This window comes from Branchiostoma floridae, chromosome 2 (genome assembly GCF_000003815.2).
Source record: "Branchiostoma floridae strain S238N-H82 chromosome 2, Bfl_VNyyK, whole genome shotgun sequence".
NCBI lineage: Eukaryota > Metazoa > Chordata > Leptocardii > Amphioxiformes > Branchiostomatidae > Branchiostoma > Branchiostoma floridae.
The window spans coordinates 596710-615271 of NC_049980.1; the positions used below are offsets into that span (position 1 = coordinate 596710).

Sequence of the window (18562 nt, forward strand, 5' to 3'; positions counted from 1 at the left end):
TTGTCACTATTACTACGTAGATGGCATGTATCATTTCCAAATACTAACAATTTGTACATAATTTCCTTACTTATTTACCTCTTGAATAAGACACATTTGTTATAGAATTATGTTTGCACCGGGGATAGGGTCATGAGAATACGGTCTATAAAACATCTGCTAAGCAGCAAAACATCAATAAAAGTTACGATTTTCTCACGAAAAATTACTGTTCAAACAAAATCACGTATTTTCATTAGAATTTTTATTTACTTGAAAAGTCCTAAGTATGTATAAAACATACAATTTAATATCAATTGTAGCGTGTAGACAATCACCATACTATTAACAACGACACTACTAGTAAAACTACTGTTACAGTAACAACAATATAACTAATAAAATAATGTTAAATAAAGTTGATAAAAAAGACACGGTACTGTGGCTTATAAGATGTATGTTACAGTTAATGTTACATGCAGGTAATGGTAAATATGTATGAAACTAAGATATAGTATATTTCAGCAAAGTTACACATTGCGATGTTGTGTTCGGTAACTGGAGGTATTAAACAGCGAGCCTGACATTTGTAAGTATGCTCTGTTTCTTCTCCGTTGATTTTTTAAACATAGTTTTTAGACAAATTAAATTGACGAATGGTGGTTTCAAACTGCACCACTATCAAAACATTGCAATCTCAAACCACTGTCCGTCCACGTGATATCCCAAAATACCAGATTCATAAAACAACGGATATAGGCTACTCCGCGGATAAAGGTGAACTAGCGGTATCAGTGTCCCCTGTTCACAAACTGTTGCAAGATGTTGCGCGTTTACAGGGCTGTTGTCTTAGATTCAGCATTGGCGTCTTCTCCGCTATGCATGGCTCTTAGTCTCTTCAAGTCTGACTTGATCAAAGCTGGGTGGCAAAACAGATTTTTGATTTGATTTGATTTGATTTATTCGGCTGTATAATCATGAGAAATACAGCCAGGGCTACCCAACTAGCCTGAGGCTATTATCAAGGGCTAGCCCTGGTAACATTACAATATACGTTATACAATAGTATACAATATACAGATAAGATGATTATGCAGTTGTTTTATAAATTGTGTTTGTATTACGTTTTATGCCTTTCCTTGTTCAAATTGATAAATAAACATACGAACAAATTATGTGCCGGTGGTGCTGACTTCGACATACAAAAGTAGCGCACTCCGCTTAAGTCCGAAATGCATGGCACCCAAGTACATTTCTCCTGGACTCGACTTGAGGAACTTTGAAACCATTATCAGACCGAGTCGGTCTTACTATGGTGGGGTGGCAAGTCATATTTTCTTGTGAGTAAATCCACGGAGTCAAATCCGAAGTATATAAATATAACTTGAGAAAGCAATCGTGACTGTTGTTCACAACAAGAACGGAGCAAGGGCAGGGACCAGTCTTCTAATGTTTATCTCACCTGTAAGGATGGCGCCAAGGAAGAGGGTGACACACAGACACAAGTTTCCCGCCAAAGTGCTGACGTTGTTCACCAGGTATCCCATGAACAGGGTCAGGGCGATACCAAACGTCTGGAGAAGGGGGGGGGGGGTATACCACAGAAATATCACCGTTTCTTTTGTACATATTTGGAATGTGTTGGTTTTATTATAATCATATAGATGACACCTTTGGGAACCACAAAACTGATGTGGGCGTGCGAATAAACAAGTTTTAAAATTAATCTAGGTGGCCCGAAAGATTAAGCATATGGTTGTACACACATTCAATACGTTTTCCGATATTATTTTGGAATCTATGGTATTAAGTTTCTCATTTAGCTGCTGATTTGTACGATTTACAGTGTAGTTTCAAACAAAACGGTCAATTATTGATGCTCGCCTTAGTGATATCCTTGTAATCAAATCAACATGGCCTATGTGATTTTTAATGTAGCATGAAGAGAATACGACAACACAAGAACACCACCTAGCAGTTTACATTCGAAGTGCACGCACCTGTGCCGAGGCGTTGAGCAGTCCCGATGACGTCCCCTCGGACTCAGGGTAGGTGATCTCCGCCGCGAACTCAAACCCAAGCGGTAAATAACCAGTCATGAAGAACCTATAGTAGAATTGGACTTTTCAGTTATATAATTGTTGCATTGTTGCACCATCCGGATAATTCCACGAAATACTCCGTCAAATTAGGTGTGCGATTAAACGGCTTTTACTTTTTACCTCCATATCGAATAAACTGTGATACTGACGTATACGTAGGGGATATCAACTATAGCCTCGTTTCGGTGCACAGTATCAAAATGCCGGTTGAAATGTAAATAAAGGGTCTACCAACAACAATGTACGTAAAACAGCTTCCAAAATATTTCATTTAGTTAAAGGATAGACTCTTGTTGAATATAAGGGAGCTAAAAAAAAAACACCGTCAAAAGCATGGGCGAAAGCACCACTCACCCTAGAGCCCCTGCAGTTACGAAGACGACCGCTAGGTAGCCAAGGTCCAGAGTGAACGTGAAGGCCGTCATGCACAGAAAGGACAGGATGTAAACAACTACTGTGGTACCCCTGGGAAGGGAAGGGTAAAAGGTTAGATCTAGGCGAGAAAATTTAGTCCCTAGTTCCTAAATTTATTTATTTCTGTAATCTTTATCCAGGGTGGTCCAAGCTCAGTGCTCTTGCACTGCTTTTCAGTGGAGCCCTGCGTGTTACATAAAAAGAAATTAAACATATTCATCACAAACATAGTCAAACATAAATAGACAGCAATAAATGAAATGATTAAATAACAATGGTAATGAAACTGATGTAAACAATAATACTAATCATAACAATAGATGCTGCTAGTGATGATGATATCAATACAAATGATGAATGAAAATAATGGTACGAAACTAAAGAAAACAATAATGATAATAACAAAATAAATACTATCAAGTTGTCATTTTCATTGGGTGGTCAGAGGTCAGACTAGCTAAGCCCTGCATTTGGTTTTAAAGGTAGATTTTGACGTGCAGGTCTTTACAGATGGTGGAAGACTGTTCCATGCAGTAATACCTCTATAAGAGAACTTGCGCTTTCCACATTCTAACAGTACAAGTGGCAGTTTCAGGGATAGATTCAGACTGTGCCGGGTGGGATAGTTGTGGGAGTCAGAAGTCCTTTGAAAACTATTGATGTAATCAGGAAGTTCATTGTTAACTGCCTTGAACATTGATTGTAGCAGGTGCAAGTTTCTCCTGGATGTTAAGGTTTTCCAGCCCAAGGCAGATAGCTCATCAACGCCAACGTGATGGGTGTATTTCAAACTAAGAATAAGCCTAGCTGCCCGGTTCTGGAGTTTTTGTAGTCTATCGGACAGACATTTACCACAATTACCCCAAATCACATCGCAATAGTCCATTTTAGGCAAAACCATGGAGTTGAATAACATAACAAGAGTGCGCTGTGGTAGACAAGGAATTAGGCGCCGTAAGACTCCCAGTCTTGACGAGACTGCATTACATAACTTGTCAATATGGACTTCCCATGTTAAGCAAGGATCAAGCCAAACGCCCAGATACTTAAAGCTAGTGACAACTTCCAAACTGGTGCCAGAAAGAGTGGTTGACAGTTGCTCTGTACTTGACTGCAGCCTACGCGCTGTGCCGAAGAGCATTGCTTTACATTTAGTAACATTGAGTGTCAATTTATTTGTGTGTAACCATGTTTCGATATTACGAAGGTCGGCATAAAGAAAATGATGCCACTGTGTAAGGAGACAACCATGGTCCCCGACCCTCTTGATGAGGTGAGGGTGAGGTGTGAGGTGTGAGGGGAAGAACTGGTAAGAGTTTATGAAGAGTAAAGTGAGCCTCAGACTCGAGTCAAAAATATCAGAGTTGAAGAGATTAGCAAAAGTAAGAAAAAATCGAGACAGAAATGACCGGACTTGAATCATCCATTGTGCACTCTGTATATATGTGTAAAATGTGTGTATAGACTTAAAACTATGTAAACTGTACCTCTGTTATCTATCTTATCTCACTCTTATAATTACCTCTCCCCCTATGACTTCAGTGAAATTCGCGGCCTTTTTGAGCTTTCATTTATAAACAAAGATTCAAACAAACAAAGTAGAAAACTCAAGAACAGTTACTTGTATGTCCGTGTCCTATCTAACCAGATGCCGCACAGCACGGACCCCAGCAGACCGGTCAGTACGATGGTCAGTCCGATCCGGCCAACGTTCACCTCCTCTCCCTGCAATTACATTAATTAAAATGTAACTACGTATACACAATACTACCTCTCTAACAACGCGAACTCTAACTCTGTAAGACCTACGTTACATTTCCAAACCGGGGCACGATCGGGGCTGCAGCTTTCGGGAACGAAAATTATGATATAAAACGACACTAAAGTAAAAACTACACGTACCAGACGTAAAGAGAATAGTCGTGGGCATTATCTGTTTATCTTTCTACGTACAGTCAAACCTGTATTAGCGGCCACCTTTGCATAGCAGCCACCTGGCCATAGTGGCCACTTTTTGTCGGTCCCTTGGATTCGTAATGATTAAGACATAGGCTTAGCGGCCACCTGTCCAACGCAGCCACCGCCACACGATTTCCGGTCCCGTTGATACAGAAACACTGCCCATTGCAACCATACTGCAGCCTTCTGTCACCCTGCACCGAGTTTGAAATAGTACTAAGTAGTTTGCGAGCATTTGGAGTTCCTGACAGGGTCATTTTGACGGTAGCAGAAGGTATGCCTGCCTTGAGCATTAAAGTGCAAGTCTTTGTCGGTGAATTTACCGATCAAGACAATGTTACTTGGTGAGAAAGATTAGTGGGAACTGAAATCATGTGTAGCTTGCTCATGGTCAATTGATCAACATTTTCTCTATAGTGGCCACCTGTCTATAGTGGCCATATTTCTTCAGTGCCTTGAGTGGCCGCCATAGACAGGTTTGACTGTATAAATTCCCATTCCACAAACATCCGGCCGGGCCCCGGTTTGGAAAAGTAAAGTTAGTCTAATTTCAACAGAAAACACAACATTACGGTAAGTAGATCTCCGATCAGTACGGTCCAGTTATCACGATGGTCAGTCCGACCGGAACAACGTTCATCCCCCGTAATACGGACCATCTTTGGAAGGGAAATTTCTTTCAAAATCAGGCGACTGTACGTAGAGTTTACTTGCTGTTGCCTTACGTTTGCTGTTCGTCATATGTTCTTCGTTTGTTTTCTTGCTTGTTAGTTTTAAAGATATGCTTACATGGGCATTTCGATTTCAAGAAGACTTTGGTGGATAAACTTGGACACTGACTGTTATGCTGATTGTGTGGCGAATAGATCTTCGTTATTTTGTACCGAGCACGAGCGCTACCTACCGGATAATTGGAGAGCACCACCTGATTTAGCAACGTGGAGATGGCGTAGAACGACCCTGTGTTGACACCTGCAACAAAACGTAAACAATATTTCTAATAACGGTTTTCCCTATTTTCCTTCTTAAAAAAATCTCAAAATAAGAGAATTTTAGTTAAAGAAAACATTTTTTTCCACGAGTTGTTTTCTAAAACAATTTTCATACAGCTTTTTTTAATAAATAATTCAATCTTTTTCTTGCCCGACTACAAAGACACGACATTTAGACATGAATTTCCACAAATTCTTGAGAATGAACATATTTTTTTCAAATTAAGAAAAGCAAGAAATACGTTGTGAGAATCTCCATGCAATCTTCAATCTACAAAATATTGTTGTTTGAAACCACTTGACTTGCTATCTCGAAATACCCCGTTTAAAAGACGACGGCTAAAGTTAATCCCACGGATAAAGTTGACCCTTACCGTACGTGATGATAAGCAGTGCGAAAGGAACACTCTTCACCAGTCTCTTGACGGAGCCGATGTAAGAATACTCCGCCTCGCTTTCAAAGATGGAGGCCTGGGCCGGGCTAGGAGGTATGGGCGGCTTCTCTTTAAAAACTGGATAGAACAATCGATTAGTCTTAAAAATAGATAAATAGATAAAAAAAAAACTTTATTGTCATAAAGCAAGATGACGTCGACCAACAAAAAGGTACCACTATCCCCATAACCTCGACCAATAATGTCCCTTTTACTTCGCGCTTTTTCAAGGTTCTTATTGGAACAATCGATTAGCCTTAGAAATAAACAAACTAACAAACAAACAAAAACTTTATCGTCATGTAGCAAGATGACGTCGACCAATAAGAAGGTATCACTATCCCCATAACCCAGGCCAAGAATGTTCCTTATACTTCGTGCTTTTTCAAGGTTCTTATTGGTCCAAAAGTTTTTGTAACGTAAAGATTACAAGGGAAAATTTGATTCTAAGAAGTGATTGAGACAGACTTGTATGAGCATGGTGATCGAAACCAAATCTGTAAATAATAACATTGGCATTATTTCAAACCTCACCGATCTCTTTATTCTATGCGTGTTTGAAAAAAAAAAGTATTCCATTATGTCCTATTTGATCCTCTCTAGTCCCAAAATGTGAGATAAATCTGCCACCAAAAGTCGAGTCCTATGGCAAAAGGAACAAAACTGAACGGAAATTCTACTGCAGTACCAAGGATACGCAGTAAGGCCCCAAAATGAATCTTGTGCTTGGATGTCTTTACAACACCATCCAACAAGAACGAAGTATCAATCCATCTTCAGTTATGCTGACAACAAATATCCGGAACCACAGATAATAGACGGACCCAAAGCAACACCGCAATTTTTCATGGAGGCAACAAGAGTTCAGACATATCTGTTGAGTAGCGAAATGGCATGTGTTTTCATGGGAGTTTGTGTCCTTGCGTGACCCCCGGAAAGCCCTCAAGCTGCGGCAGTGTCAGACTGAGTTAGATCAAGGTCGAGTCACGTCCACTGTCATTCCAAGTAACCAAAAGTTCAAGAGCACATATGGTGCGTAGTTACATCTGTTTTGAATATAGGAAAACCGGGACGTTCCGTTGTCTATATGTTCAGATGTCGCCACGGAAAAGTTTTCTATGAAAAGCAATTGCAAGCTAGCGGAATAAAACTATCATCTTTATCCGCGGGGAAATCGACTTGCATTTGTTTTAAATTGCAGCTTAGAGCCACCATTTGTTGACTTCATATCACTAGATACATACTCTGTTTGCTTTTTCAAAGCAATGGAAAAAAGGGTACCCTGCAAAAAGTGGTAACTAACGTTACAGTGACAGAACTTTGTTTCGAACAAAACCTGGAGGCTTCCTTGTCACTAGTACTTCTCGAAGGTCACCAAGAATAATTTTCTGTTCTTTCAGATCAGAAAAATGCATTCAAAATGGTCAATATGACTTAAAAGGTCAGCTGAGGATAAAATGCTCTTATTTGAGGACAACACAAAAACAATATTGCAACAATATGGAAGACATTTTGGAACTTGTTGAACAAGCGTGCCGAGACCTCATAACTCCGTGAAATGTTTTAATTAAACGTTTGTAAATGTATTGTTTTCTATTGTCTCATTTACAATACAAATCAGGCTATAATAAGCATAGTCTATTCTAAATGATGGTGTGTCCTCCCAAAATTCTATGAAAATAAATCATGTGTGAAAGTCATTTCGTTATGTGGAATACCATGTTTACAACTCATCGTGAATTATGCAAAAGACATCAAAATTCTACCAAGAAAAACGATCGGACGACGATTCTGCAGCAATCACCCGAGCCTCGCTTATAATAATAACTTTATTTTACAACAATTGTACGAGGTACAAAGAATGGCTTATATGTGACAGGGACGGTTTTTAGGTGAAAAATACGCGCAACCCTCTGTCGATCTTAAATATGGCCGATCTTCCATCGATACGCCCGAAGATCGTGGATAATGTGACAGGGGTATAACATATAACGTATGTAAGCCACTGAAGCCACCGAGCTTGACGGCGTATATACTGTATATCTATACGTATAGCAATGCTCACATATGATAACCAGTATGAAGAGCAGAGTGGTGACCCCAGCCGTGCCGAACATCATGACGTTCATGCCCCGTTCCACCACCGTGATGTCCGCGGCGTTCGGTACCAACACGGGAGGGATAAGGAAACCCAGGGCAACTCCGACCTGGGAAATACAAAATATTCGTGCAGAATCGTTTTAATGTTATTGTTGCTACTTGGGCCGACTGCTCTCTCTTCGCAGCCAGGGGGCCGAACTACAAGGATCGTACTATTCAAAGCTAAGGGCACAACCCGCCGTACGTGCAAATGCTGTCTTCGTGCCAAACCGTGGGCAATCTTTTGGGATCCGTAAGTGGTAAGTACCGCCTTCATACGAACTCGTAAGGAATCCGACAGATTTTGTCCTGTACACCTGAACGTTTTCAGAAATACGTGGCGGACGTGGCCTCCAAAAAAACGTACGGACAAATTGCACGTATGGTGGGTTGTGCCCTTAGCTTAAGCGGGGCTAAATGGCAAGGGTCTGTAACGGCAGTCTGTTTACATCACCTAGTACAGTAAATTGCCAGGATGAGGCCAGGTGGACAGGCTACTTACCTGATCAAAAGAGACAAACGAAACATAGCCTTCGATCTTGGCGAAGGCAACAAACAATCCTCAAAGACACCAATAAACGGTGAAGCTGGACACTCTCTGGGTGCGAACCACGCCTGTGTCCACACACACAGACAGACATTCTTCACATCAAAACAATCGTATTGGCAAACAGACAAACAAACAAACAAACTTGGTTGCCAAAGACCGTGGACACCTGCTTAGGTCCTAATTAACTACACGGAAACCACGCGGGCAGCCATGCTTGATCATAACAAACAAACTGGGTTTCCGGAGACAGTGGAGACCTCCCCAGGTCCGGACAAGACGGCGGCTACCCGGACAGGCATCCCTTACATCAAAACAAAGAAACAAACCTTTTTCCGAAGACAGCAATCGACGTGCATGGCTGATGACACATTCCTAGGTTCGAAAAACACAGTGGTCACGCGGGTAGGCATGCCATTGGAACGGCCAAAACAAACAAACAAACAAACAAGCAAGCAAACCTGGTTCCCGAAGACACCAATAGACGTAGCCGTAGACACCTCCTTGGGTCCAAACCAGACGGCGGCCACCCGAGCAGGCATCCCGAGGATGAAGATCTGCGCCACGGAGCAGACGGTCTGGGCGAACATGGTGACCGCGAACCGCTCCCTCCCCACCCCGGCTACCTTCAGCCACGCACCGATACAGTTCAGGGACGACCCGAGAAGACCAACCACACGGAGACCGTATCTGTCACGTGTCCATGAAACGATGAAAAAAAAGATATCACAATTTAATTTCCTTCTGAAGAATTCTATATTAAATTGTCATGCTCTTGAGAAGAAGAAAAACGGCATTGCGCGACAATTGTAACATTTGTAAAAACAAAAGGTACAAATGCAAGACAGTTGAACTATATGTTGCTAATACCTCTAAAACCATTCTTAAGGGCTTATAATTTTTTTCATCTAATAGTATAGATAATCTAGCTAACGTTATACATGCCAATGTTATATCACTTAGAACTACATGTATACAATCACAGTCATAGGTACTGATGTGAATCATTGCACTTACTACGGTTCTTATACTTAGAACTCTTGACCCCAAGTTAAGTCACCTGACCCATATGCTCATATTCCTTCACTTGAGTAACATGCTTCAGATTCTCAGGCTGGAGTCACATGACTCTTAAAACCAAGCTTGAGTAATGTGACTCTAAATACAAGACTTGAGTCATGTGACTCTAAATACCAGGCTGGAGTCGTGTGACTCTGAATACCAGTCTTGAGTCATATGACTCAGATTCCAAGGCTGGAGTCATATGACTCTTAAAACCAAGCTTGAGTCATATGACTCTTGAAACCAAGCTTGAGTCATGTGACTCTGAAGACAAGGCTTGAGTCATGTGACTCTAAATCCCATAGAACGAGTCATATGCCTCAGATTCCCAAGCTTGAGTCACATGACTCAAATCTTCCCCTTCAAACTGAGTAAATCAAGCCAACGCGGCTGTATAATTCGATCCTTGCATGAGTCAGATGACTCAATACGTCGTGAACGGATGTCTTCAATTTCCAGATAACTAGCCAAGACGGCTGCATTTTAGTTAAATATGAAGCTTCATTTGTCCATTTCCAAGTTTAAAAAAAGGGAATAAAATAGATTTTCCCTTATTATTTTGGATTCTAAGTACAGTCAAGAATATCGCACAGTTAGTACTTTCTTGTCATATTGACCATCTCCGGAGGGAAATAAATTGTTGTTGTTATTATTATTCAGGCCAAAATGAGCGTAGTAGTGTCAATCAGAAAATTTGCTTGCTGTGGCCTTATCAAAGTCCCCAATACACGGTAGCCGACATGGTACAAATAAAGCGCTGAATTTGACCTCCTTTGGCGACAGAACTCTGTCGTTGTTGATATGGTAGCACATAATAATCTACACAAATCAACAGAAAGATACCGCCGTACCTGTCTAGCGTCCAAGTAGCTGGAAAGATGAGCGGAATGTAAGCCAACATGTACACCATCGACAGCCAATCCACGGCCAGGATACTCGCGTTGTAGTACCTAGTGGTATAAGGCACGTAGCATCGGTTAATACATTATATTGTGCTCTATGTTTATAACTATAGTAAGTTTCCAAAGATACAACGGCCTCGTGAGACGATGCACCTACTACATATGAGGATGATGAATTCGAATTTACGAGAATTAACAAGTTATTAGCATTTGTCCGAGGGGGCAAGCAGATTTTTATTGCGGTTCTGATCTACTAGTCCTTGGCAGAACGATGACTGCCCGTCTTTAATATCGCTCCGATTTTTACATTTATCAACATCTGCTTGAAGATTACCTGGTACGATCATGTATAGATCAATCAGGATTTTCCATCGTGTAAGTGTGTAATGGTTTACATGTGTTTAGCCTAGAGCCGAGAGGTTATGGGTTGGTTGATATCCGTTGACACGCCACCGACGCTGTGCCCTTGGAGAAATCACTTATCACTACTTTCCTCACTTCACTAAGGTGAAAATGAGTTCCTAGCTTCGGTTAGGGCCACCCCTCGGATATGGGGCATAGGGTTTTTGAGGAGAGCCACACCTCAAGCACGTATAAGAACACAGCACCTTTATCAAAAGAGTATGGACCCTTCCTGGTGTAGGTGTATCCATTAGACCTGTCCAGATAATATACGGGGGTTTGCAGCTTGTACTCTTCCGTACAAAGCTTGTGTGTTACGCCATGAGGTCAGCAATGCGTAAACATGAAAGCAAAACAATGAAAGAAACATTAGAAAGACGCATATTACCTGACAACGATGTTACTGATCACGCTGTAGTGGATCCATTGGAAAGCGTTGCTGAGCGAATAGGAAGAGAAGAGAAGCAACATGAACCACCGACGCACGTACAGCTTGGTCCTCGGGCTGCCCTCTGTCTTCTCCCCGGGAGTTTGCGGGGGCGGCTCGGTCGGGGTCGACTCGGGGGTGGTCTCATGATCTGTGCTCTTCGCTCGAGCTCCTTGCGCTGGGTCGGTCGACATCTTGTTTTGAGTGACCCTTGCACCTCTAGTGACCTCAAGATGCCTAGAGACTTTGGCGATTGGCTACTGATTAATCAAAACAAGTCACACTATAGAATCTTATCTTCAGATCATTGGAGGCTTGCTGACATGATTAGCCTTTAACAGAAATAAAACAGAAGTGCAGTGGATGACACTGGATGACAGAATAAAAACGCCCAAACTTTGCATGATGTTAAAAGATATGACTGATAAACTGGTAGACGTATCGTCGGATGCCAGTTCAGAAAAGAAACACAGAAATAGTAATGCCTTAAAGTACTTGAGTTACCGATCTAGAATTGAAGTCTTCAAACCTTGTGCCCTGACCTTGGGTAAGTCTATTTACACGACGGTGGACTGCCGCCCACCGAGCCTCTTTTGCTAATCTGTCAAAACGTGTGCCAAAATCATGTACAGGTTTGGTGCGCCATTGTGCACACTTGCCACCCAGAGCCGTAGTTTTTATTTTTATTTATACTTGGGATAAGGTAGCCAAAAGAAATGATCAATGTACATATAACGGTTACCTGTGATGTTGGTACCATTGATTTAAATCCAAGTTGAGAAAACTTGAGAGCAAATATTTGCCTAAGGACTTAACAGGGATAGCGTGGAATACACGTCATATAGGCCCTGTATTTGGCCATTCACTAGCACCAAGGTAAGAAAGACCATTTGTGGTCTGACAAGCAAGATTTAAACGCTTGTTTTGGCACCGAATAAATGGGCCCCAAAGGCTAGTGTGGTTAATGATTACATGACAAGTTAATATATAACGTCATCTGGACACTTCCTACACGGAGGCAAGTCTTATAGTCAACATGAATGGTCGTGATAATAACAGGGCTCTAGCCAGTGTCCGTTTTTCCGTCAATTGCGTCTGTCGGAAACATTTCAAAACCAATCCGTCAACCTTGATGGACAAAAATCCTTGGTGGAAGCTATAGGCGGCATGGGGACGCTGTCCACAACTGTAAAAGTAAGCCACACACTGTTTGTTTTGCTAATGTTATGATTGTTGACAATGTGTTTCGGCGCCCTTTCGCATACGATAATCTCATTAAAACCTGTTTTTCAAGGTCTCAATGGCAACATATAATTTTCTCATGGGGAAATTTTGTTTTCGCGGTTTTCCCGACGATTGGAATTGGCTGATGGTAAAAAATTCGAGCTGGCTAGAGCCCTAGATAATACCGAGGATGTCCTTGTAGTGCAAACTGTAGTGCTACCGTTAATGATCGTTTTCGACAAGTTTGCTAGTACGTTTTTATAAATTTTACTCACATATGTAACATCTTTGCAGTTTCTTTATCTTATTTCATTTGATGTAACCAATGAGGTTATAACTTCCTTTGTGTAACGCTGTTTCGTTCGTACATGTTCTTATTACAATAAAGTTTTGTTATTGTTCTTGTTTATTTTCTGACTTCTTTAACCATCCCTAGAATTTCTTTTCTTTATCCTTTGAATAAAAAGATTGATTAGTTTGCTGTTCCCCCTTTTGTTAATTTTTTTCTTATTGTGGGGTGGGGACGACTAGCGTTTAGAATCATAACTGCAGTACACAGGTACAATATTGGCTGCAATGATATTTCAAACTGCTAGTCGGCGGTTCGGAACCGTCAATAGTTGAATAGCCCTTGGCCTTGGTGCTGAAGCGGTTCTATTAACCGTCCCTACCCTGGTAGCATTTCTACGACAAAGCACTGGGGAGTCTTTACAAAAAATATACATGTTTCTGTTTGTTCCTTTTGAACGATGCAGTTATTTCGCAATGGTTAAGATGAACAATTTGAGATAAGGCCACGGCAAGTAAATCTTTTGGATGATATCAGAACGCTCATAAATTTTCACCTGATTTTGACAAATAAATTTTCCCTTCGGAGACAGAGGAAGTACCAATAGGGGAAGATTTGTCTTGTGGTAGCCTTGACTGTAGTTGTAGAAGTGACACTAGTGAGGTACATGCAGCCATGACAGTAGTTGTATAGAAGTGAAACTAGCTCGATAGTAAAAATGGCACCAATGTATTTGACATGGAACCTTCGCGCAGCTCGTAAATAAAAAAGAATACGATTAGAAAAACAACTAGTTGTCTCTGATGCCATGTGTTTTTGCTTCAATTATTGTTACAGTGTCTATTTCAAACTTTCTTGTTTTCCTGTCCCGTACCCATGTTTCGCTTTCCGGAATACAGTTACAATCTGAAGAGGGTACCATCCATAAATTTTACTTGTTGAGGACTAAAGCGTGTTTCGCCTTCCAACACTTCAGCCGTTAACTATTAAAAAAATTATTTTGCACAATGGGATCAGTGAACAACTTTGATCTTTATTTGCACTCTGGGACCAATGGGCCATTGTAATGTGCACTTTTAATTAAACATTTTAAACAATGTACACAAATTACCAATGAAATTAATACATTATAAAACAACCAAATATACAGTTAGTTAGAATACAATCAATATAAGGGCAGAGCTAAAATCATAATCAAAATATTAACTTAAATGTTAATGTACAACTCAGTCACACGACAAAGGTGAAATCATAAAACCTAAACAAGAACATATAATATGAAAGTGCATTCATTCAAGCAAGATGAGAACTCAATGTGGGAAGCCTCAAGTCATTACACCGCATATACTCAAGTTGATGTTTTTGAAATGTTTTCCATCTGCAGTAAGAAAGAAAAAGTGTCGTGAACAGTTTGTTATTTTTTTTCTGTCTACAGATGGGAACTACGCATATGTTTCTAGCCACAAACTAAAATTAACAGTTTTTTTTTTAAATCAAGCTTTCTGAGAATCATTTACGCTTTCTGTCAATAACTTTTAACGGTTTAATGGCAAAAAAATCCACTCTCAGGTGATCAATTAAACGACTTTACTTACTAATAGATCATAATATTTGGACATCAGTTGCATTTTATTCTCTTGTATTTTGTAGAGAATTAGAAGCAGGCTAATTTTTTACATATTGTCAACCTGATTCCACAATTAATTACATCAATTATATAACTTGTAATGTTAGTCAGAGATTCAAACAGACTCAGCCCATCATTTTAGGCCGTAGATTCACCGTGGCAGAATGATACTTACAAGCACGTTAATGGTTCCCAGTACGCATGTCCAGCGACAGGAATTGTGGGTAATACGTCAAGGGGGACGGCCCCTGAGACATAAACAAAACATATCTGGGCCTTTATATGCAAATGAAGACAGTATTCGAGACTAGGAGTGGGTACCGGTACGGTGTACGGTGTACTGGTACAAAACCTTTTTCTTTCATGGACCGGTCCAGATAAAACGGACCTGGAAAAAGCAACGACAGTGGACCACATTTTGAACCGATAAAAAAAAAACAGCCGTTCACGTTTTTTGGGGGGAACTTACAAAAAAGGACATTAAAGTTGATCGTCATTTCAACGAAGTTTCTACAGTCAGACTTGGTCCAAAAGAGAGGCAGTTGGTGTTATTAACATGGAGATATGGGATCCGGATACTCCACAAAACAGATTGCTTTGTGGAGAAATGTGCTCTCGTTTTGAGTATCGCCCAATCTCAAGATTTCACAAATAATCAGGTCCAGGTTTATGTCCTTGCCGGGTCCAGGTCCTCTTGACGGGGACCGTACCTGGACCTGAATTTTGTAAACGGGTACCCATCCCTACTCGATACGAGTAGCTAGTGTTTACAAAACGGGGGCTTTCGCGTTAACAAATTACCCACAATTCCTGTCGCTGCGCATGCGTCATTGGAATCACGAACCTGCTTTTTTTTAAGCAAACTTGACCTTGGATTTTTTTCGGCTCATACAATAAAACTAGTCAAGATATAAAACCTTACCAAGTTTTAGAGCAGAAATCCAAATGGTTCCTGAGATATGGCCAACTTTGCACTTCGACGCCTAGCACAGGTGTCGGCCCCGTACAAGGGCTATCTGAGGGGCCGCTAATTGGTCTCATTATCTCAACAAATCTAATATTCTGGTTGACTTTTTCTTCTACAAAGAGCTTGTCAGACCTTATTCTAACGTTCTGAGTGATTAGCGTTGGGGGTTACTCTTTTTTTTCGGCGGAAAAAGGGGGGGGGGTAGAGCGGGTATTGGCTCACACTAAGTCCTATACTTAAGCATAGGGCGCGGTCCTGGCGGCCGTTGCCATGGTAACGGCGGGTCTGACGGTGACAAAAATGTTATAGTTCAAGTCATACAACGTCAGTACCTAACATATCAGTCAAATTCAGAGCTATGTCCAGTATCAGGGTGAAGTGCACGAAGTTAGGGTGTACGAAGTTGTACGAAGTTGTACTAAGTTACAACCGTTTCCCACTGGCTTTGATGCTATATCGGGAGTCACAGATGACGTTACGTGACGTCATCTAACTTTGGACAGTGGGCAGGGTAGGTCAACAAGTGTGCAAAGTTGTCCTAAGTTGTGCAAAGTTACGTGACGTCATCTAACTTTGGACAGTGGGCAGGGTAGGTCAACAAGTGTGCAAAGTTGTCCTAAGTTGTGCAAAGTTACATGACGTCATCTAACTTTGGACAGTGGGCAGGGTAGGTCAACAAGTGTGCAAAGTTGTCCTAAGTTGTGCAAAGTTACGTGACGTCATCTAACTTTGGACAGTGGGCAGGGTAGGTCAACAAGTGTGCAAAGTTGTCCTAAGTTGTGCAAAGTTACGTGACGTCATCTAACTTTGGACAGTGGGCAGGGTAGGTCAACAAGTGTGCAAAGTTGTCCTAAGTTGTGCAAAGTTACGTGACGTCATCTAACTTTGGACAGTGGGCAGGGTAGGTCAACAAGTGTGCAAAGTTGTCCTAAGTTGTGCAAAGTTACGTGACGTCATCTAACTTTGGACAGTGGGCAGGGTTGTCCGTCCCTTGGGAATTCCCACTGTGGTTAAAGGTAGCAGAACACAGTTTTTCGCCTATGGGGAATTACATGGTTAAGGACCCCAAAGTGAGGTGGTTCAACGACTAAAAAATATGTCAGGGTGCAAAATTAATTAAGAAGAATTCGACATGTTGGAGTTGAGGGTATAATGTACAACATATGTGAAAATGAGATAAAGTTTGCCTGCTCGTTTTCCCAGAAAGAACACTTTGAAATGACCCCCAGCGGAGGTCACCATACTGCAGCCGACACACGGAAGTAGCGGCAACCGGATTCGTGCGCGAAATTCTACCCAGCCAAACAAACATCGTAACCCAACTCATACAGCCTCAAAACTTACGTATTCCTCTACTATTCACCACAGTTTCCGACTCGCTGACGTGCACAGAAAAATTCCTATGGCTTTTCAAGAACTGCGACGACCTATTTTGTGCCCGATCTACTTATGTCCACGGGGGTCGCCCATAAATACTGTGTTATGCGACCTTAATTATATCAAACCTATATTTGAACGAAATCGTCGTCTCTTTTCCGCACATCACCTCTGGCAAATACAACCCTTTTGAACAAGTACATCATCATTAGTGAAAACCGGTAGAAGTTGAGAATGTCAAAAAATGAATCGTGTGGAGGTTGCAATGTAGACAGGGGGCCAGGCAATCTTTTGCAAATCGCCTTTTTTTGTACCACATGTGATAGTTGTACCAGAGAGTAGGAATGGTTGCCACACGGCACAGGAAGAAGACTGCAGTTATCAAAAAACCAGTGACGGTGTACAGTCGACTTGTCTTCTCACCGAGAATGTTTGATAGAGCCCTGGATGGGAGGACAACAATTCCACAAGGTGTCATTAGAAAAGTACGGAAACTCAACACAAAGAAGGACAGAAGGAGCCATCCCCCTCTTGCAGTCTGTACTTATTCTCTCTGCTCTGGCATATCTTTCGCTCTTTTTGATTGGCCAATGCCTGCATATCCCTTGCTTTCTTGTGTGTATTGCTCCTTCTGATTGGTCAGAGTCAATCGACAACTGTGCAGGTTTGGCCGGACACGCCGGCTTGGCCGGAAATTATATGTTAACAGGGCCTTCTGATTGGTCCGCGGGGCCTGGCTATATGATAATATACAATAACACGCCAGAAAGTGTCCCCCCAAACAGCCCGTGAATTACCAGGAAGATCCCGTTTTTTTTACGTGTGACCCAAACATAACGTGGCGTCAATGAATGCTCTGAAATGATCCAGGCAGTGCATTTAGAATGATTAAGCACAAAAAAAACGTATTGCATTAGATGTACATGACATAATTCATGTACCTCAAGTGCAAAAGGGACTGAACGCTTCAAACGCCAGAAATCCGGTGTAAGAATATCAATCTCAAAAATGTCTCAAAAATTCAAGCAAAAATTTGCGTGCCCCACGTTTTTCCAAGATTTCTTGGGGACAAATGATTTTCTTCCTGGAAGATGAATTTTCTGTGAGGAAGAAAAACAAAGTAAATAAGAAAAAAAAATTGGTGGTGTAGAAGCCAGTGTATAAAAATTGTTCTATTTGCGACTTAGGTGACACTCACCTTGGATATTTCGTTGCTAAGACAATATATGACAGTATATGTTTTCCGATGTATACACTTCGCATTCTATGACATAAGTATCCGTTTGTTGATATTTTTTTTCAATCTACGGCATTTATGCCAAAAAGTGCCAGCGCCAACTTTGACCTCCTATAGCTCCCAAACGGCTTGTGCTAGAACAACCAAACTTGGTGAGTTTTCCTAAAATACTGTTAGCAACAATTCTTGAAAAATTGGATAAGTTTACAGTTTTTCGTGTTGCCATGGCAACGGGTGTCTGAAAGGCAAATTTTTACAAAAATCACTAATTTTGGTTTAAACAATGGGATATTCTTTCTAAACTAAACTTCTTTTTGTATATCTTTAATATCTAACACATCTAAGTTAAACATTTATGATTAAATATTCATAAATTATGCTAAGGAGATGATGTAATTAGTCAAAATCCAAGATGGCCGACAATATCATGATGAAAAGTATAACAAGCTTATTTTCACTCAGATTTCATCACTAGTCGGTAT

The 18562-nt window shown here is 41.0% G+C and overlaps 1 protein-coding gene across 1 annotated transcript; it reads right to left on the bottom strand.

Annotated features, from left to right (window-relative positions):
• Nucleotides 1-12030, bottom strand: LOC118409513 (feline leukemia virus subgroup C receptor-related protein 1-like). The gene is made up of 11 exons (XM_035810581.1): nt 11321-12030; nt 10480-10578; nt 9028-9256; nt 7946-8087; nt 5821-5958; nt 5359-5426; nt 4117-4220; nt 2436-2546; nt 1980-2085; nt 1442-1553; nt 1-898 (listed from the first exon to the last, which is right to left on the bottom strand). The coding sequence occupies exons 1-11, from the start codon at nt 11551-11553 to the stop codon at nt 813-815; spliced, it is 1428 nt and encodes a 475-aa protein (XP_035666474.1). The 5' UTR covers nt 11554-12030; the 3' UTR covers nt 1-812.
• Between the last annotated feature and the right edge of the window lie 6532 nt (nt 12031-18562).

Coding starts and splice junctions, on each gene's coding strand:
- LOC118409513 (XM_035810581.1), bottom strand. CDS start 11,553: ATGTCGACCGACCCAGCGCAAGGAGCTCGAGCGAAGAGCACAGATCAT. Junction 9,257..10,479: donor GCTACTTGGACGCTAGACAG/GTACGGCGGTAT, acceptor GACACGTGACAG/ATACGGTCTCCGTGTGGTTG. Junction 2,547..4,116: donor GATAGGACACGGACATACAA/GTAACTGTTCTT, acceptor TTCCCTTCCCAG/GGGTACCACAGTAGTTGTTT.